Source organism: Canis lupus, chromosome 19 (assembly GCF_003254725.2).
Source record: "Canis lupus dingo isolate Sandy chromosome 19, ASM325472v2, whole genome shotgun sequence".
NCBI classification, from domain to species: domain Eukaryota; kingdom Metazoa; phylum Chordata; class Mammalia; order Carnivora; family Canidae; genus Canis; species Canis lupus.
In genome coordinates, this window is record NC_064261.1 from 30,800,007 (window position 1) to 30,821,539 (window position 21,533).

General features: G+C 37.9%; 1 protein-coding gene across 6 annotated transcripts in view; it reads right to left on the bottom strand.

The window, feature by feature from the left end:
- EPB41L5 (erythrocyte membrane protein band 4.1 like 5) overlaps nucleotides 1-21,533 on the bottom strand; it is a 145,709-nt gene that overhangs the window by 20,627 nt on the left and 103,549 nt on the right. For 5 of the 6 annotated variants that reach the window (XM_035702380.2, XM_049097096.1, XM_025429174.3 and 2 more), the window contains exons 17-20: nucleotides 17,662-17,825; nucleotides 14,242-14,339; nucleotides 6,001-6,129; nucleotides 2,769-2,833 (exon numbers count right to left, since the gene is read on the bottom strand). In XM_035702380.2, the coding sequence (XP_035558273.1) occupies nucleotides 2,769-2,833; nucleotides 6,001-6,129; nucleotides 14,242-14,339; nucleotides 17,662-17,825 (456 nt within the window). The remainder of the gene's footprint in view (nucleotides 1-2,768; nucleotides 2,834-6,000; nucleotides 6,130-14,241; nucleotides 14,340-17,661; nucleotides 17,826-21,533) is intronic. The other variant, XM_025429184.3, reaches the window with a different exon arrangement.

A 21,533-nucleotide genomic window follows, 5' to 3' on the forward strand; every position in this document is an offset into this window, starting at 1 on the left:
ATAGAGAGAGAGAGAGAGAGAGAGAGAGGCAGAGACACAGGTAGAGGGAGAAGCAGGCTCTATGCCGGGGAGCCCGACACGGGATTCAATCCCGGGACTCCAGGATCGCGCCCTGGGCCAAAGGCAGGTGCCAAACTGCTGAACCACCCAGGGATCCCCTTGCTGTAGTTTTAAAGATGGAGAATAATGAGCACTGGAAAGGATGTGGAGAAACTGGTACCCACATACATTACTGGTGGGAATTGAAAATGTTGTAGCTGTTTATGGAAGACAGTTTTACAGTTCTTCAAAAAGGTAAACAGAGTTAGTTACTACATGACTGACTCAGAAGTAACCCTCCTGGGTATATAGAGAATTAAAAGCATGTCTACAAAAATTCTTATATATGAATATTCATAAAATAGTCAAAAAGTGGGAACACCACAAATGTCCATCAATTGATATATGGATAAACAAAATTGGTATATCTAATACAATGGAATATTATTTGGCCCTAAAGAGAAGTACCAATGCATGATACAATGTAGATCAACCTTGAAAATATTATGTTAAATGAAAGAAGCCAGATACAAAAGGCCATATATTATGTGATTCCATTTATATAAACTGATCAGAGTAGGCAAATGCAGTATGTGGAAAGACTGCAATGGGTGTGGTGCTTCTTTTAGAAGTGATATAAATGTTATGGAATTAGTGGTAATGGTGCAAAATTTCGTCAGTGTACTAAGAAGCACTGAACTGTATATTTATAAAGGGAAAACAGTATGGTATGGGAATTACAACTCAATAAAAAAAGATAAAGGAAAAATGGTCTAAATCTACTACAGCAAAATGTAAAAATGCTACAAAGCTTAATATTTGGTACACAGACAATATATAATCTCCACAGTTTTGTCTATGCTTGAAATATTTCCTTTTTTTAAAAGGGAGTAGGGGTGCCTGGGTGGCTCAGTTAAGTGGTTGCCTTTAGCTCAGGTCATGATCCTGGGGTCCTGGGATCCAGCCCCACATTGGGCTTCCTGCCTAGCAAGGAATCTGCTTCTCCCTCTCCCTGCTCATGCTCTCTTTCTCTCTCTCTCTCTCTCTCTCTCAAATAAACAAAATCTTTTAAAAAGTGTGTGTGTGCGGGGGGGGGGTTGTCGTATGGCATAGGGACAAAACAGGTAACATAAAAGATTAACAGAAAAGGAAAGGTCCAGAAATAGACCCAAGTTTAAACAAGAATTTAGGGGATCACTGGGTGGCTCAGGGGTTTAGCGCCTGCCTTTGGCCCAGGGCATGATCCTGGAGTCCCGGGATCGAGTCCCGTGTCGGGCTCCCTGCATGGAGCCTGCTTCTCCCTCTGCCTGTGTCTCTGCCTGCCTCTCTCTCTCTCTCTGTCTCTCATGAATGAATACATAAAATCTTTTAAAAAAAGTTTAAACAAGGATATTTTAATACATTTCAAATTGTAGGAGGAAAATAGACCATTTAAAATATCATTAGTTGGGATCCCTGGGTGGCGCAGCGGTTTAGCGCCTGCCTTTGGCCCAGGGCGTGATCCTGGAGACCCGGGATCGAATCCCACGTCGGGCTCCCAGTGCATGGAGCCTGCTTCTCCCTCTGCCTATGTCTCTGCCTCTCTCTCTCACTGTGTGCCTATCATAAATAAATAAAAAAAAAAAAAAAAAAAATATCATTAGCCATTTAGAAAAGCAAATCTAGAAGTTGGAGTACACTCTAGGTTCTTGCCAGCTTTAAGAGTTTAGGTTCTTGGGAAGCCCTGGTGGTGTAGCGGTTTAGCGCCGCCTGCAGCCCAGAGTGTGATCCTGGGGACCGGGGATCGAGTCCCGCATCGGGCTCCTTGCATGGAGCCTGCTTCTCCCTCTGCCTGTGTCTCTGCCTCTCTCTCTCTCTGTATGTCTCTCATGAATAAATAAATAAAGTCTTTAAAAAAAAAAAGAGTTTAGGCTCTTTCCAGCTTTAAGAGTTCAATGACACTTGGCAGTCCTAACCACATTATCCTCAAACTGGCAAAAAAAAAAAAAAGAAAGAAAATTTTTTATCAAGTTCTAAAAGGCTCTAATAATGACAGTATTTAAAATGTTGTGGGCCAACTGATTTACTGAAATTAATTAAAATTCCAGTTTTATCCTGATCACCAATTAGTGTATTTGTTGAATACTAACTATAAAGTCATATATACAAAGCATGCTATATGCTTAAGGGCTATTTTGACTACAATATCTAGAACTGAATATGATTAATCAGGAAATTCCTCATTGAATACGTTTTGAATAATGGGAAAAGTAACAGCATTCATTCATTCAACAATGTTTAGCACTGACTAAGCACAGAACACTGGATATACAGTGATGAACAACAATACAAATTGGCAAAGAGCAGGGGATCAAAGCCTAGCAAAACGAATAAATGGCCTGATACTCATATTAAGAAAAAGACAGGCAGAAGGGACTTGGAGAGAAAAGCAAAGAAATTTACTCGAATAATGGCAGAGCCCACAGTAAGAAAAAGTTTCTAAGACCACCATGATAACAAAATGGCACCAGAGTTAAGAGAAATAACATATATTTTTCACCATGAATAAGATTAAAAATATCTTTCAAGATTGCTTTAGCTCTGCAGTTTGATTCAGTAAAAGATGGGAATGTAGGAAAACTAATTAGAAGTATCTCCAGATAATCTAAAACTTGGTAGTAAACAGCTATGTAATGGAGTGAAGACAAGAAGAGAACAGCAACTTAATTCCATCTAACCCAGACCTGTACCTGTTTGCAGCAGCATCCTGAACATTGGAGTTTTTATGACTTAGTAAGCTATCTTCTCTTGTAACCTAAGAAAATGAAATCATAAAAAAAATTAAGCATTTGTTGAAGATACTAAAAGTAACAAGAAATTTACACTTCTGGTAAAAAGAGAAATATCACTTTGCTTCAGTTCCAGAGGTTATCATATCTCTGAAGGTATCAGTACTACACCTAGTATGGTCCCATCCCATACCCAAATTAATAATCTACACTTCCACTTCAGTATTACACAAATTCACACCTTTTACTAGACAGCTCTCATTTAAGACACCATGGTGTGTTAGTAAATAGATCAGAATCCCAAAAAGATTCAATGCCAGGATTTTTGGAATTTACATGATGAGAAGAAGAAAGAGATGTTAAGTGGTATATTCGGCTTTTTATTTTTCCCTAAAGACAACGAATTTATTAGGAGGAAATTCTAAAATATTTTTCTGAGGTTTTTTTCCTCTAACTTTATTGACACATCATTACATACAGTAAGTGCACATGTTTTAAGGAGTTTGATGAATTCTGAAAAATATATACAGGTGCATAACCAACACCAGAGTCAACATGTGCAACATTTTCACTACCCTATAATGTTCCCTTATGGCCAATGCAACCCCATCAAAAACCCTTACACATGGCAAACAGTGAGCTGTATGTTCTGTAGTTTCATATAAACGGAATCACAATACCTATCTTTTTAGAGTCTATTTCTTTAGAATAGCATGAAGTTTTTGAGATTCACCCATGGTGCTACACTAATTCATTCCTTTTTATGTGCTGAGTACCATTCCACTGAATGGATATACCACAATTTGTTTATGTTTACCTGCTGATGGACATTTGGCTTGTTTCTAGTTTTTAGCTATTTCGAATAATACTGCTAGGAACATTTGTGTACTGTGTGAGCCTGTTTTCATTTCCCTTGGGTAAATACCTCAGAGTGGACCTGTGTGGTCATGTGGGAAGTACATGCTTAATACATTGTCAAACTCTTCCTCAAGTGTTTATAACATTTTATATCCTTACCAGGAGTATGCACGGCAGAGCTCCATCATAGCCAACACAGGGATGGTCAGTTTTTAATCCTGGCCATTTTAGTGAATGTGTTTTTCAGCATGAAGTGTGATGCTACCTGTAGATTTTTTCATTGATGCCCTTCATTATGCTGAAGAAGCGCCATTCTAGTTCTAGTTTGCCATAAGCATTTATCACAAATGGGTATTGATTTCTGTGAAATGCCTTTTCCATATAAATTGAAGCAATTTACTTTTTCATATGGTGAACTATAGAGGTTTTTCAATAATAAACCAACTTTTTTCCTAAGGTATATGCTACTTGGTCTATTTTGTTAAGGATTTTTGGGTCTATGTATAAGAGGGGGATTGGTCTATAGTTTCTTTTCTTTTCTTTTCTTTTTTTAAAGATTTTATTTATTTATTCATGAGACACACAGAGAGAGAGAGAGAAAGAGAGAGAAGCAGAAACACAGGCAGAGGGAGAAGCAGGCTCCTCACAGGGTGCCTAATGTGGGACTTGATTCCGAATCCTGGGATCAGGCCCTGAGCCGAAGGCAGACACTCAACCGCTGAGCCACCCAGGCGTCCCTATAGTTTCTTTTCATATGAAATCTTTTTCTGGCTTTGGTACTGGGGTAATATTAGTATCATTAAATGAGGTGGGAAGCATTCCCTCCTCTTCTGTTTTCTGAAAGAGTTAGTGTGGAACTGTTATTTCTTCCTTAAAAGTTCAATAGCTTCAACAATGAGGGCATCTGGTCCTGGATTTTCTTCATGGGAAGGTTTTGAATTATAAAATAAAATCTCTTTTATTTTAAGGCTATTCAAGTTATTTTTCTCTTCTTCAAGTCAAGAAAAATCCAAAAGTGTAAATGAAATGTAAGATAGTGACAACAATTACTACCATTGCTAATACAACATGTAGCTTCAACATGGGGGATTTCAACGCTTAAGTAGATGTTCTTTATGTGCCAGGCACTCACTGCTTCATGTCTTTTACATTTATTATCTTATCCTTAAGGTAGGTACCACCAATATCCTTTCTTAAACATAATTAAACTGAGGCTCAAAGAAACTAACTTGCTAAGTCACAACACTAGTATGCGGTAGACTAGAAATGTGATTCAAACTCAAGATGTCTGATTCCAGAGTCTGCGCTGTCATATTTTATATTTACCTTTTTTAAAAAAAAATTTATTTATTTATTCATGAGAGACATAGGCAGAGGGAGAAGCAGGCTCCCTGCAAGGAGCCTGATATGGGACCCGATCCCAGGATTTCAAGGATCACAACCTGAGCCAAAGGCAGAGGCTCAACCACTGAGCCACTCGGGTCCCCCATATTTTATATTTATAGGCAAATATTATGCTTTATGTTTATACTGGGGGGAAAGGATAGATAACTAAAGCATGAACAATATTCCACAAGTCTTGTCAGGTTCTCTTCAAGGCTTTTGCCTTGGGACAGGATATGGCAAGTGTACCTTCTCAACAACAGGATATTCTGAAATTCTAGTTGATAACATGATTTGGTCAGATGGGCTTCTGTCCTGATTTCAGTCTGGAGTTGAAGAATGAAAGTTAGGGAGCACAAGGACAAACTGACTTTGAGAACATGGATGCCATAAACTTCATGGGGGCTGGTTCCTTCCCAATGCATCCTTCACAATGTCACAGCCAACTCCCTTATCTTGCAACTCTCTCTCTCGTGACACACAACTGTGCCAAACTGAGGGCAGATGGTTGGTGGGGAATAGCAGACTGGTAAAGAAAGACCTAAAACCACAGACTTAGTGTTGATAGGAACCTAAAAATCATTAGATTTTCTGGCTATAAAAGTGGCAAAGATTAGGGACTCACTTCTATAGGAATTTGACTTAAAAAGAAAAAAACACACAACTTCTTATGCTCTATAGGAATGTGGCTTTAAAACAAACCAAAAACTTCTTAGGCCCTCGAAGGTCTTCACTCTCAACTTTTTATCCCATGACTGCCTGTTAATCTAGCTTGTACTTAGACTCAGGAAGGCATCTTGAACACGTGTCTGGGTGATATTCTCTATCTCCAATCACTAAGTAGATCACTCTTCTTTAACACTCATGTACTTTATGTGTTTTCAGGTCTCTCAGCCTGAAGTCTCTTGTTCTTTTTCCTTCATCAGGACTATCCCCATTAAAGACAGCTTACCTTGTGCACTGCTTCTACTTGAGCCTTCAAAATGTTACTCTTCAAGTCAGGAGGAACTCTCCTGGCATTTACTCCTGGGCTCTCAATGGCATTATTAAGACATTTCTCAGTCAACTTCATCACCTCCTCCTAGATATTAAAAATATACTGTAAGCAATTCTGATGGGCTATAATTGTATGGAAATAGAAAGGGGCTAATGAAAGTTCATATTCAGACAACCAGGAAATCACATATCTTAAGTAGTCCTATCCTATTCCAAGAATAGTCACCTCCCACAGGAGGCTTCAAAGTAAGGTGCAATAATCACAAACATGATACATGAATTGGCAGGGATCTATAGAAATCATATAGCCCAATTTCCTGTCTTTAAAGCAACTGAATGACTACATGATCCAGGATAAATGCCTGAATTAAAGCACACAGGGAGAACATGTGCTGTTTGCTGTCATTTAACTGGATTTTAGATTAGGCCATACACAGGATAATAATCTCTACAATTCTGGTGCTGTCACCAGGTAGATGATTTTGTTTAGGGTTATGTTATATAGCCACAAACAGTCACTCTCAGGTACAGACTATGAAAATAACAGAATAAAGCACAGAATAAAGACCTAGTCAGTGAAGGTCATAATGAAAACTAAATAAATCATTATGAAAATAAATAAATGGAACAAAGCAAATTAAAAAATTAGTCTAAAAAAAAAAGTTAGTCTAGGGGTGCCTAGATGGTTCAACTGGTTAAGTGTCTGGCTCTTGACTTCAGCTTAGGTCTTGATCTCAGGGTTGTGAGTTCAAGCCCCACATTTGGGGTCTAGGGCATGGAGCCTACTTAAAAAAAAGTAAGGGATCCCTGGGTGGCGCAGCGGTTTGGCGCCTGCCTTTGGCCCAGGCACGATCCTGGAGACCCGGGATCGAATCCCACATCGGGCTCCCGGTGCATGGAGCCTGCTTCTCCCTCTGCCTGTGTCTCTGCCTCTCTCTCTCTCTCTCTCTGTGACTATCATAAATAAAAAAAAAAAAAAGTAAGTTTAAATTATCTGCATTATAACTGATACTTAAAATGAATAACAACAAAAACAATTATTATTACTGTGCTTGGTATTTAAGGCTGGTCTAAACAACAAACTCACTCTAAACGTTTTCTTAGTCTTAGAGCAGCTTCTGTTCTGTAGAACAGGGAGCTGGCATGTATGGGACTACACACTACACCATTCTTTCAGATTTGGAGGACTTAATTAACGTGCTTATTCTTATTTGGTGTTTCTCAGTGTGATTTTCACACACCTGCCTCTGGGTGGTACCCTAACATTTGAATGAGGAAGGAGCTTCCCTAGTGATTTTAATATGGAAAGAAGTCTGAGAATCACTGCTTTGTACTAAACTCTATTTATGCCTAGGACTGCCTTGCCTTCAGAATGATTCGTACTAATTGCAGGAAGTCCCTACGTCCTCTTTCAATCATGGCTAGTTTATACGGTATGATCCAGCAACTCCACTTTTGGGTATATGTCCAAAGGAAACAAAATTACTATTTTGAATAGCTATCTGCCCTCCCATGTTCACTGCAATATTAGGCAGTGAAAGTATTAGGCTACTTAAACATCCATCAAAGGATGATGTATTAAATGTGGCGAGTGTACATGTATATATGGAATATTATTTACCTTTAAAAACAAGGATATCTTAGCATAGTAAACACAGTCAAATACTGTAATAACTTTGTACTGTGACAGACAATAACTACACTTACGGTGAGCATTTCACAATGCATGCAATTGTAGAATCTCTATGTTGCACATTTGAAACCAATGTAAAATTTGATGTCAACTATACTTCAATTTATTTATTTATTTTTTAAAGATTTTATTTATTTATTCATGAGAGACACAGAGAGAGAGAGAGAGAAAGGCAGAGACACAGGCAGAGGGAGAAGCAGGCTCCATGCAGGGAGCCCGACGTGGGACTCGACTGATCCCAGGTCTCCAGGATCAGGCCCTGGGCTGAAGGCGGTGCTAAACTGCTGAGCCACCCGGGCTGCCCTCCTCTTTTTTTAAATTGAATATATGGGCAAGCCCCAGTGGCTCAGCTCTGCCTATGTCTCTGCCTCTGCCTCTCTCTCTCTCTGTCTCTCATGAATAAATAAATAATCTTTTAAAAATAATAAAAATAAAAATTATTTTTTAAAAACCTGCAACCTGCCCCAACAATATTAGTATCTTTAGTAACTATTCTTCAAGCTGAAATAATCAAGGGTAGCAGAATATTTGCCCCCAAAATATGCCGCTTTGGCACAAAAAAAAATTTTTTTTAATTTTTTTTTACGATTTTATTTATTTATGACAGACAAGAGAGAAAGAGGCAGAGACAGAGGCATTGGGAGAAGCAGGCTCCATGCACGGAGCCCGATGTGGGACTCGATTCTGGGACTGCAGGATCTCACCCTGAGCAGAAGGCAGATGCTCAACCCCTGAGCCACCCAGGCGTGGGATAAAAATTATTTTGAGTTTAACTGACAAGAAGCAGAGATAAAAGTTCTCTGCTCCACACCACCACACCCCCCATTTGCCTTAAAGCAAAAAATAAATTCAAAGGTGCCCCTCCTCCCCTCTACCTGGAAGGATGAAGGTTAATCCCTGAATACTTCAGACCCTTCTCAATGAGAAGCAAGTATTTAAATCTGCATAACAACTTTACTCTTGTTTATCAGGTTTACCAAGTAATCTCCCCATAACTGGCCTCCCCTACATCTTTTTTTTTTTTTTTTTTTCCCCTACATCTTTCTTTTGAGTCTAGCTGAAGATGGTATTTAAGCAGGAATTCTAAGCTCACTCTGAAAGTTACTCATTTTTCCCTTGGTGTTTCCCTTATATTACATTAACTATATATATGTTAATTAAACTTGTTTTTCTCTTGTTAATCAGTCTTTGGTGACAGGGATCTCAGCCAAGAACTCAAGAGGTTCCTAGTATTGCCAAATAGGAAATATTTGGCTTTGTATTCATAAAAAGTATAATTTCTATTTACTCATTACATGATACATAACAGCTCATTGATCCCTGGAGAAATATGGCCTTTGTACAGCCAAGGTCTGAAAACTGCTTCCATTTCCTAAAGGAAGTTAAAACTATTACCATACCTTCTGTGTCCAACTTGGGGGCAAACATAAAAAAAGTTACTTGTAGAACCAACTAAAATGGAGTCACTTATGTCAAGGATAAATATGGAGACAGTCAAGGTGGGTGCACAAAAGAAACCTTACAAGAATTTATAGTTCTCAGAAACCAGCAGAGAACACCGGACAACCTCTAAATGCCAAATCTGTTCACACCACCTCTGGACTTACTTGTTTCCCTGACTTAACTACCCTGATCCAAATAAGACAGAGGACCGCCAAAGCAACGAATCAGTTGGGAAGAAAAAAAAAAACAAAAAAACTTTCATATTTGTGCCATAAAAAACCCTTAGTCTGTAGGATGCCTGGGTGACTCAGCAGTTGAGCATCTGCCTTTGGCTCAGGGCCTGACCCTGGGGGTCCCCAGATAGAGTCCCACATCAGGCTCCCCACAGGGAGCCTGCTTCTCCCGCTGCCTAATGTCTCTGCTTCTCTCTCTGTCTCTCTCATGAATGGATAAATAAAAATCTTTAAAAAAACAAAAACAAACAAAAAACCCTTACTTATAGTCTGTGAGCAATTCAGAACTCATTGCTCCTGCAGCCTTGAGATCTCTGGCTTGCAGATTGCAATGCTTAGAATAAACTTTTTTTTTTTGCTCTGTTTTAATCAATGTGCCAAGTTTTGTTTTGGAGATACATCTTAGTTATACCCTAAAAGGGTATAAGTCTGGATACAAGCAAATCATGTGGTAGCAAATCATGTGGTAGTTCAATTCCTAACTATCAAGAGAAGGGGTCAGCAAAGTATAATCCACAAACCAAATCTAACCCACCACCTGTTTTTGTATATAGTTTACTGGAACACAGTCATGCTCATTCCTATATGGTTGCTTTTATGCTACAATGCAAGAGTTGAGTAGTCCTAACAGATTGTATGGTTGGCAAGACTAAAATATTTATTATCTGACCCTTCACTGAAATAGCCTGCCAACTTCTAGTCAAGAGAACACAATCACCATATCTTATTTTTAATTGTTTACCCTAAAGAGACTAGTTGTTAAAGGCCATGCCACCTGCACCCACTAATAAATGCAGTTTAACTTTTGTTACTTTAAGCATTTTTGTAAAGATTAAAATCTTTACTTAAAAGTAATCTCTACACTCAACATGGGGCTCAAACTCACAACTCTAAGATCAAGAGTTGCATGCTCCACCAACTAAGCCAGCCATGCACCCCAGCCATGCTTTAAATAGTACTTTTTTGAACTACTGATTGAAGAAGAAGAAAAAAATAATTCCCTAAAATGAAATTTGGAGATTAAAAAAAAATCTTGGAATTGCCTCAGGTAATTAAGAGGATGAAGGTAATTTGAAAAATCTATAGATCTTGATACAGCATAGGCCCTAAAAGATTTCAAACACATAGGTCAAGCACAGAAACTGTGACTGTGTTTCCAAAAGGAGGAGATACCAAAAGAGGGAAGAATTCCCACAATGACATTTAGTCACAGCATTTCAAGATTGGAAGGAATAATCAGCTTCTCCAACCATCAAGACTCCAAAATGGGGCAGCCTGGGTGGCTCAGCGGTTTAGCATCAAGTTCAGCCCAGGGCATGATCCTGGAGACCTGGGATCAAGTCCCAACTCAGGCTCCCTGCATGGAGCCTGCTTCTCTCTCTGCCTGTGTCTCTGCCTCTCTCTCTCTCTCTCTCTCTCTCTCTCGCTCTCTGTCTCTCATGAATAAATAAAATCTTTACCAAAAAAAAAAAAAGACTCCAAAATGTGGTTAATTGGTATACACACACCCCCCCCCCCCCCAGTTCCACCTGAGGAACTGCCCATGCTGGAGAACATGCTTTCTTGGGAATCCCATGCAATTTGGAAATTACTGTTACAAAATGCCTTTTTTTTTTTTTTTTTTAAGATTTTACTTTTAAGTAATGTCTACACCCAATGTGGGGCTCAAACTCACCACCCCAAGATCGAGAGTCAAACGCTCTCCAACTGAGCCAGCCAGGTGCCCCAGGAAACTCTTCTATCAAGGTGAAATCTGCACACCTCTAACATACTCAGTGACCTTATCTCTTCTCTGAGGCTGTTAAAAAAACAGGTTATATTAATTCCTCTTTCACATAATACCTCTTCAGATACCTAAAATGCTATCTCCTGGGATTACTAATCCTTAGTTATAACAGCTTCAAGAGCCTTCAACCATAAAGTTCTTTCTCTTCTCAAACTGCTTTAGTTTCCTAAATCATTTTTGAAGACTGGTACTCAGAAATGACTATAATATGTTTGGATCTTCCTTTTTATTTTTTAAAAAGATTTTTATTCATTTGAGAGAGAGCACGTGCATGCACACACACATGAGCGGGGAAGGGGCAGAGGGAGAAGCAGACTCCCCGCTGAGCAGGGAAACCAACTGGGGCTCAATTCCAGGACCCCAGGATCACGACCTGGGCCCAAGGCAGACACTTAACCGGCTAAGCCACCCAGGTGTCCCTGGATCTTCCTTTTTAAACCCTTTCAGTTAATACAATATAGCTGACAGTCACACTTCAAACACATTTATATATTCTCAAAACATTTTTTTACACATGCTTGTGTTATATTCTACCTCTTTATCCTAATCCTATATTTGTGTCTGACTTAAAATACATGTCCTTAAATCCAGTCCATCATTCCAGCCTGTCCATCTTTATGGATCCTGATTTTGCCTTTCAAAAAACTATTACTTCCTGGCTGTTTTCATCTGAAAATTCTACTATCATAGGAAATATGTCATAGGAAGGGTCACTGGAGAAAACCACTTGCAATATCTCTATGGGGCTTGATGGGACAGATCTAAGTTTCTTGACAGCCAAGACCTTGTCATTCTTCGGTGGATTCCACAAAATATTTCATTAGTTTATCTTACAAAGAGTAAACAATAAACATGTTTGTAGAAATGAATAAAGTGTATTGGAATGTCAAGTTATTGCATCAATCCTGGATAATGCAGGTCTCACATGGTATAAGATCTCTTTAAAATGGGTTCTCAAGAAATTAGTTTAAAGTCAACTCTGCTGCAAGGAGTGCTAGTCTAAGCCTAACATGGCTTAGACCTTCTCAGTTACACAAATTCTTGGAGCTAATCATCCAAAACTTATACTTTGTTTTAGAACAATGTATTTTATTTACAGGTTTTTCATCCTAAGATTACTTTAGTTAGGAAAGTTGATTATTAAGATTAATTTGCATTTCCTAAGCAAACATGAACTACTGATGGTAGAGGTAGAGAAATCAGACTGGATTAAAAATGTGTCATATAAATAAAACATGAATCAACTTTTATACAACACTTCAGTTGCAAAGACATAAGTAGTCCAATATCTTAGTTTTTAGTACAACACTGAATTCTTTCTTGTTATTCCTGCTTGCCATTGAGTAAGTTCTTACTAGGTATTAGCTATTATTTTTCCTACTTATGTGAACCCCAGAATGTTCCTTGACAGCACATTATCCTTTACTTAACCCATTCTTACTCTCCCTTTCCTATCCTGAACCCACACTCCTCTTCTTTTTTCAAGGCTTCAAGAGTAATTTAATGGATACTTTGCTTTGGAGGCTCAGTTATAACGAGATATGCAGGGAATTTTACTAAAGAAACACATAGCTGTTCAGTGGATTTCCATGAACTCCCTTCCAGTGTAACAATCACTTCTCTTCCCCCAACCCTACACCCACCAAGATTCACCAGTCATCATTCTCCTTCAGGATTATTCCAGTCCTCCATTAAATTTTTCTCTAATCAACTGCTAGCAATCTATAGCTTTCATCTAAAGCTTTCAATTAACTTTTCTGTCTCCGACCCTGCGTTCCGCTACCTACAGAGATAGTAAAACAACTGACAATATGAAAGCAAACACACAAATATAACGGAAAATTACTAAGGGATCAAGAAAATGAGTCTTTCTGGAATTTAGTCAGCTTCTAAAAGACATTTCTAAGCAAAAACATATTAGAAAAAGAAAACAAAAAAAAAATCTGGATTCAAAGAATAGCTTAAACAATGACAAGAAAGAAGAAAATCACTCTCTAGATCGTACTAGCCTCTGAAGAAATTCCAGTTAGTTAGCCAATATATGAAACAGCACTGCAAATCAGCTGGTCCCTTTTCCCTCTTTAAAATCAAAACAAAATTCATTCAAAAGATCCTTGTTACCAAAAAAAAAAAAAAAAAGAAAAAAAAAAAGATCCTTGTTACCTATGGTCTATGTATAGAGAAAAAAGGGTCTCTCTAGATCATTATCTAAAATTTATTCTTCCATTCAGTAGGGACATCTAGTAGTAGATACAATGAATTATTTTTATCTTATTTGATTTACTTTATTCCTATAAGTCATTTAAGAAAAAATTTAAATTACACTCAAACAATTAACTGAAGTTTAATTGGTTAAATCAGTATGCACCCCCCATGCCACACCTAAAACTCCAAGGACACAGAGTGGTGAAAGTTATGAAGGATGAAGTTGAAGTATCTCAAGTTCCATTCTTTTCCCTATTTATATGACACAGCAGCTCCCTTTTTAACAAATCCTTCTATAATTGATTTTAATTTACTTGAGAGAAAGAGAGAGTATGCACGTGGGGAGTGGGGAGAGACTGAGAGGAGAGAGAATCCCAACCAGCCTCCCTACTTAGCTCAGACCCTGACTCAGGGCTTGATCCCAGAACTCTGATTTCAGGACCTGAGCTGAAATCAACAGTCAGATGCTCAAATGACTGAGCCACCCAAGTGCCTCAAATCCTTCTGTAATTTCAAAAGGCTGTCACCTTCACCTACATCAAGACCCACTGAACAGAATTAAGGACAGGCTGAATCAAAATGACAAGTTTAAAGCAGCTACAACACTTTGCATGCATGTTTAAAAACACTTAGGAGATGACCTTACAGTTCTTATCACTGCCCAAGTTTCTTCCTTTCCTCCTGAACATCCACAAATTGTGCTTTTGAAATAGGTCTGTAAGAGGTCGGCACACACACATTCCCCAGCAAAAGAAAAGAGAAAGTATCAGCGTTGGAAGGCAGAGATTTCTAGGAGATCTGGAGATGTGCAGATATACGAAGGAGAACTCTGAATACCTGGTTGTTGATGTTGACATCAATGTTGGGACGAGGGGATGGCAATGGACTACTTTCCATCTCAAGGTGTTTGAGCTTCTGTGAGGCATCTTTTAATGCTGAGAAAAAATGGCAACATGGCCTCTTAGGCAGGCTGTCAGAGCTGTGTGAAGGTATACACTTAAGGTTTTTTCCCAACACGTTACCAACAATTAAATGGAATAATCCATATGACCACAGGATAAATATATTTTCTTTCTACAACTAGGTAACTATTATTTAAGAGTTAACCTAAATTGTAAGAATATTGCCTTGTATCTATACCACTTGTAGAAAGCCACTAGATATGGAATCTCAATAGCATGTGTGATTAAGTAGGCTTACAAGCCAAAAGATAAGAAGAAAAGGCAGAGAACACCTGTGACATGATCCTTCCATTACCACAATGCAAGCTCCTCCTTCCAAACCTCAGTACTTTGCCACTTTATTTCCTTGGCATTGACTATACTCTGCCTAAAACTACACTTCTGTGGAGCAAACAGATGAAGGACATATATTTATTCATTCATTGATTCAACTGAGTACATATTGATAGCACAAGATGTGATACAGGACAAGCCCTTTGTCTTTATTATGTTTTGCCTAGCTGAAAAACATATTACAAATAAATTTCTCTAACCATTGAAAGAAAGGATAATATATTAAGCACAATTCAGCTTTAAATGAATTCTATTTAAATTAACCCTTCCAGGGGTGCCTAGGTAGCTCAGTAGGTTAAGCGTGTGTCTTTGCTCAGCATGCTCAAGCATGCTCAGGTCACTATCCTGGGGTCCTGGGATCAAGCCCCACGGCTGGCTCCCTGCTCACTGAGAGGTTACTTCTCCCACTCCATCTGTCCTCCCCCCCCATTTGTTCTCTCTCCCTCAAATAAATAAATAAAATCTTTAAAAAATTAACCACTAATAATCTTATTTTGCAGGGATGAATTTGGTTAAATTTTTACACTGTCACTTGACAAAAAAAAAGCTGTTGAATGCCTAGTAATTTCTAGTTAATCCAGGAGAAAGGAGGGAAAAATGATGAAATCACTTTCTCCTGGTCAAAGAGATCTTATAAAAGTGTCCATTAATTAACTCAACAAATCACTGTCTTGGCTACACATTACAATCAGATGTGGAGCCTTTAAGGCATACTGATTCCCACAGCTGATCCTAGAACCATGATAACAGAACTTTCAGATATAGTTTTCTGGTACTGGTAGTTTTTAAAATTTTACACGTAATTTTAATGTACAAAACTGAGAATCATGAATTCAACACTGATCTTCACAAAATTTTCCATACTAATTTACATACTTTTTTTAAGAAGGAAAAGGAGAGGGGTAGAGAGAGATTGTTAAGTAGACTCCTTGCTCAGTGTGGAGCTCCATCTCAGGTGAGATCATGACCTGAGCCAAAATCAAGAGTCAGATACTTAACTGACTGAGCCACCCAGGAGCCCTCATTTACATACTAATTGCCATCTCCTGGCAATGCTTCAAATTATGCAATACTAAATTTTACATGATGATGTTGAGACCACAAATACTTTAGCTTATGCTTATAAATTAATACCCCAAAAATTAATACCCCAAAACTTAGGTTTTGGGGGGTTTTCTGGTTGAAATAAAGCTTTTTATGCTACTACTGTTTGGCTGAGGAACATCTTTAAAAAATAGGATAACCTGTTTTTTATATTTTAACTTCTTACCTATGTGAATCAGGATTTTGACATTACAGCCAGAAGAAAATACATAATAAATTGGACACCAGGATTATAAGATGTTCTTTTTTTTTAAGATTTTAAATTCAACTTGCTAACATATTATAAGGCCTTAATTCTTAATATCAAAACACACTATTTTCACTGAATGACTTTGAACAAATATTATAAACCTGAACTGGAGTAAGTTTAATTAATGAAACCTCCACACTACACAATAATTTTTTCTGCCACAACTTCAATGTCGTATTTAAGCTCTGCTTTGAGTACCTTCTGTAAGCTTTGCACAGTGGCAGTTTCATAGCCAATGACATTTTTCCAGGGTGCAATTATTGCCAATTAAGTACCTTCTGTAATGAGGGGGCTCACTCAGTGTTAGGTATCTATTTCTGATATATGGCAGAAAGATTTTTAAAAGTCTCCTATATACGGATTCTAATGCTTCTCTACTCTTTGAAGTTCCTGATCCAAGATTCACCAATAAAGCACAATAAATTCTTTGATACATCAAGCTTGGAGAGTTATTATACATATTTGGAGCGTTATTATACATCTTATTTGTTCCTTTCCTAGGCATTTTCCTAGTTCATTCTACCATGTTCTCCAAAACCAAAACCATCTCCTGGAAAGTATATACTAAATAAATGCTGTTTGCTAACACTATGCTGTGGCAGCACTAAAAGAGAAGAAAAAATTTTTTTTGGAATTCATATAATGGATACAAAATGGAATGTATATATAAAATCAATATTGCCAACTCTACAATAAGAAGACTACTTTTATTTTAACCCTGGAAATATTCTGTGTTAAGCTAGTCCTGCTTATGGCTAAAAACATTTGCTTCACTTTGTATTTGTAATGCTTACTTAAGGGACAAAGGGACAAATTTTTAAAACTAGTTACCAGTAGTACTTTAGCATGTTCCATTAACTAGAAGCACTGAATAACTTTCCATTAACATTTTCTATTCTAAATTATTACATACTGTTGCTGTATTCTATGCTCTTCAGACAACCACATATTCACTGGCAGTTCCCTATGAGCTGTTTAAAGGTGGTGTCCGACGTTAGTGATAGAAATCAAAATTGGAAGAGTCATATAAATATGAGTTGCTTTTAAATGAACACACATTACACTGATATTTAATAGAAAGCTCCTGTCTAAAGGTAGTTTATACTTCAATATCAAACCAAATTCACAAATACATAGATATTTTCAATTTATTGTTCCTTTTTAACTTTTTAAAAAGTTAAGAAAAGCAGCACACCTCCTGGATTATTTATGTTTGCGGGTCAGGGCAACAACAGTCCTCATTGATAACAAAATACTTTCTAGGAGCTAATGGAATACCCAAACATTTATTAAATCCTGTAATACAGAAAATCTTTATGGAAACATTTTTCTTTCTCTTAATTTTCACTCAAAGTAAAAAGTAAGTTTGAAAATCTGTAAATGTTTAATGACTTATAAATGATACAAATGTTTAATTGTCCCAATTATATGATCTTAACTATTTCAATGGACACTCAAGCCAAAAAGGAAGCATAACTATTCTCCATTAAATTTTAAAATTCAACTATTGCATAAAATATGCTTGAAGTAACATATTTAAATAGCTCATTTTAAAGGGATGTAAAATAAAAACTTGTCCTTGATGTTATATAGAACATCTATACTTACTCCCGCATTCCTCTTTAGTTCCCTCCAATCCAGTTTGCCTGGTGATTATGTTAACTTCATCTGGCGCTTGGGCTATTTCCAGAGTGTCAGGTGCCCCAATTACATCATCAATGGTTGTTTCCAGTAAGTCTGGGCTATCTAGCAAATCAATATTCAGAGGCAAGCTGTAAGGGTGAAAGAAAACTAACTTAGACCAAGAAATTTATCATGAATTTAAAAACTAACAAAAATATCTGTTAAAAAAAATCTGTGTAAGAGTTCACATCCCAACTGGTTTAGTCATATGTCAAACCCTTGAGCAGACTTCTTTTCCAGCAAAAAATGGTGCAAAAAGGGACTAGATTTAGCATCCCTCCCCGCTTAAATAACCTATGGGGGTTAAAAAAGAAACTATTTTCAAGATATTTAGACATCAGATAACACAAGAGATTCAGGACACAAAAAAAGGTAAGCCCTATGGTAGCCTCAAGAGAATTTCCATGCAAGTGGTGCAGAGAAGGTGAAATGAAGCAGAACATGGAGGACTCCCTTAGCTGAGAGTCTAAAATGTGTTAAGGCAGCTAGAGTTTATGGGACAGAGTACCAGAAGGGAGAGAGCAGCACTTCAAGGAGAAAATCTTGAGGATCTGCAGAGCAATGATCAGAGAATATGTGTGAGGAAACTCCCTGAGGCTGGGGAAAGAGCCATCCAACAGGATTTCTTCTCCCTGTGTGACTGAGGAAAGAACTAGTAGTACTCACAGTGGGTCACAGTGCCTGTTTCCACACACAGACTGTAAAAACACATAATTCACAAGGCACTGAATATTGAGAAAGGTCTTGCCTCAGTAGTGGAGAATAATTAACCTAGACTGAGCATGACAACACACTCACCTAAGATATCATGAAAGTAAGATCTGAAAGGATCAAACTGTTTCCAAAGTAACAACTATATCCTAAAACAAACCTCAAGATTTAAAGGAATATAAAATTATCTAGCATCCAACAAAGCAAATTTTAGGTATCCACTGAAAGATTACCAGAAATGCAAAGAGGGAGAAAAAAGCTCTTAAATATTTAAGAGAATAATCAATTAATAGAAACTAATGTTAGAATTAACAGAGAAAGACATTAAAACAGTTATAACTATATTCCATATGTTCACAAAGTTAAACAGAAACACAGAAAATATAAAAGACTCAAATCAAACTTCTTGAGATAACGGAGATGAAAAATACATTAAATGGGATTGACAGCAGATTTGACATTAGAAAAGGTGCTGAATTTGAAAGCACAGCAATAGAAACTATACAAAATAAAACACCACAGAGAAAAAAGAATCCCCCCAAAATGAAAAGATATCAGTTAGCATCTTCAAGCAGTGTATTGTATGAATAACTGAAGTCCCAAAGTGGCAATGAGACCAAACAAATTTTTAAAGAAATAATGGCTGAAGTTTTTCTAAATTTGATGAAAACCATAAACCCGTATATCCAAGAATCTCAACAAACCCTAAACACAAGCAATATGAAGAAAACTACACCAAAGCACATCATAATCAAACTGCTTAAAACCAATGATAAAAAGAAAATCTTAAAAGCAGCCTAAGACATTATATATTCAAAGGAATAAAGATAGATGACAGCAGATTTCTCATCAGCAATAACGCAAACTAGAGAGAAGGGGGTACATCTTGAAATTGCAGAAAGAAAAAAAGTATCAACCCAAATTTTATAACCAGGAAAAAAAAAAGCTTATTTAAAAAACAAAGGAAAAGTTAGGCATACATCAAAGGAAAACAAAAGGCATACATCCACAAAAAAATGTGTACATAAATGTTCACAGCATTATTCATTAACAGCCAAAAAATGGAAGCAACTGCGCCCATATGCCATCAACTGCGGCATGGATTAAAAAAAAAAGGTGGCTGGGATCCCTGGGTGGTGCAGTTTGGCGCCTGCCTTTGGCCCAGGGCACGGTCCTAGAGTCCCAGGATGGAGTCCCGCGTTGGGCTCTCTGCATGGAGCCTACTTCTCCCTCTGCTTGTGTCTCTGCCTCTCTCTCTCTGTCTATCATGAATAAGTGAATAAAATCTTTTTTTAAAAAAAAAAGGTGGTATAACCCCAGAATGGAATACTAATCAGCAATAAAAAGGTGTGAGGTACTGATGACATGTGCTACAACACGGATGATCCTTGAAAATATGATGTGAAGAGGGAAAAGCCAGACACAAAAGACTGCCTAGGAGTCCATTTATATGACATGTCCAGAACAGGCAAGTTCATAAAGACAGAAAGATTTGTGGTTGCCAAGGGCTGGAGGAGGAGTCAGGGCATAGTGCAGACTTGACTGCTGTGGTGTAAACTATGGAAATTAAGATTCAATACTAAGTGCTGCCTTGATACCTTGGGCCTCACAGGGCACCAAATGCCTAATCAAGTGTTAACCAGATACGCACCCCCACCCACGAGCCAGTAGAAAAGATCCCAGGGCACCTGGCTAGCTCACTCACTAGGGCATGCCATTCTTAATCCTGAGGTTTGAGTTCAAGCCCCACACTGGGTATAGAGATTACTTAAAAATAAAATCTTAAAAAAAAAGTTCCCCATCTAGCTATACCAACCACATTATTCCTGATTCTTAACTTAATGAGTTTTACTTTCTTGCCAGCCCATGAGATTATTCAAACAAGCAATCACATCTTCTGGTGGGAAGCAGGGGTGACTTTATTCTCATCCTATTACTACAGAGCCTGCCTCCCACAACTCATGCTTGTTCACTTTGCTCCAAGTAGAACACTCATATGACCCTGTATATGTTGTGAGGCTTTCCCCTCCCTTGAGCTAGGAGTATATGGGACTAACAAATTACTGTCCATCTCATCTATCTAGTGTTGGGTATTGTATGTTCAGCTATTCTGTAGTATTTAGGACAGAAGATCCCTCCCCTATAAAAGAGTGAGTAGGAATTGATCAAAACAACTGTTAAAGGGCATAGGGTTTCTTCAAGGGGGACAAAAATGTCCTAAAATATAACTGTAATAAAGGCTGCACAATCCTACAAATGTATTAAAAACAAGGAATGTATGCTTTAAATGGTGAATGCTATGTGAATTATATCTTAATAAAGCAATAAAAAAGTCAAAATACAAAAGAATTCATGAACAAAAGATTTGCACTAAAAAAACATTACTTTGAACTAAATGAAAACGAAAGGATAACATTCAAATTTGTAGGATGCCACTAAAGTGATTCCTCTAATAGAAGAGGGTGTCTTGGTGGCTCAGTTGGTTAAATATCTGCCTCTGGCTGGGGTTGTGATCTTGGGGTCCTGGGATCAAGTCCCACATCTGGGGGACCGGTGGACCAGGGAGCCTGATTTTCCCTCTCCCTCTGTGTGCTACTCCCCCTTTTTTTTTTTTTTAATTTTTTTTTAAATCTTTATTTATTTATGATAGTCACAGAGAGAGAAAGAGAGAGAGGCAGAGACACAGGCAGAGGGAGAAGCAGGCTCCATGCACCGGGAGCCCGATGTGGGATTCGATCCCGGGTCTCCAGGATCGCGCCCTGGGCCAAAGGCAGGCGCCAAACCGCTGCGCCACCCAGGGATCCCTACTCCCCCTTTTCATGTGTGCTCTCTCCCTCCCTGTCAAATAAATAAATAAATAAAATCTTTAAAAAAATTTCTCGCATCAGTGACCTAAGCTTATACTTTGATAAACTACAAAGAGAAGGGCAAATTAAATGCAAAGGAAGAGGAGGGCAGATAATAATGAAGTTCAAAAAGAGAAAACAATAGAGTAAATGGGTTAAAACAAGAGCTAGCCTTTGAGAAGCTCAACATAATTGATAACCTCTAGCTAAACTGATAAGGAAAAAAGAATACATATTTAC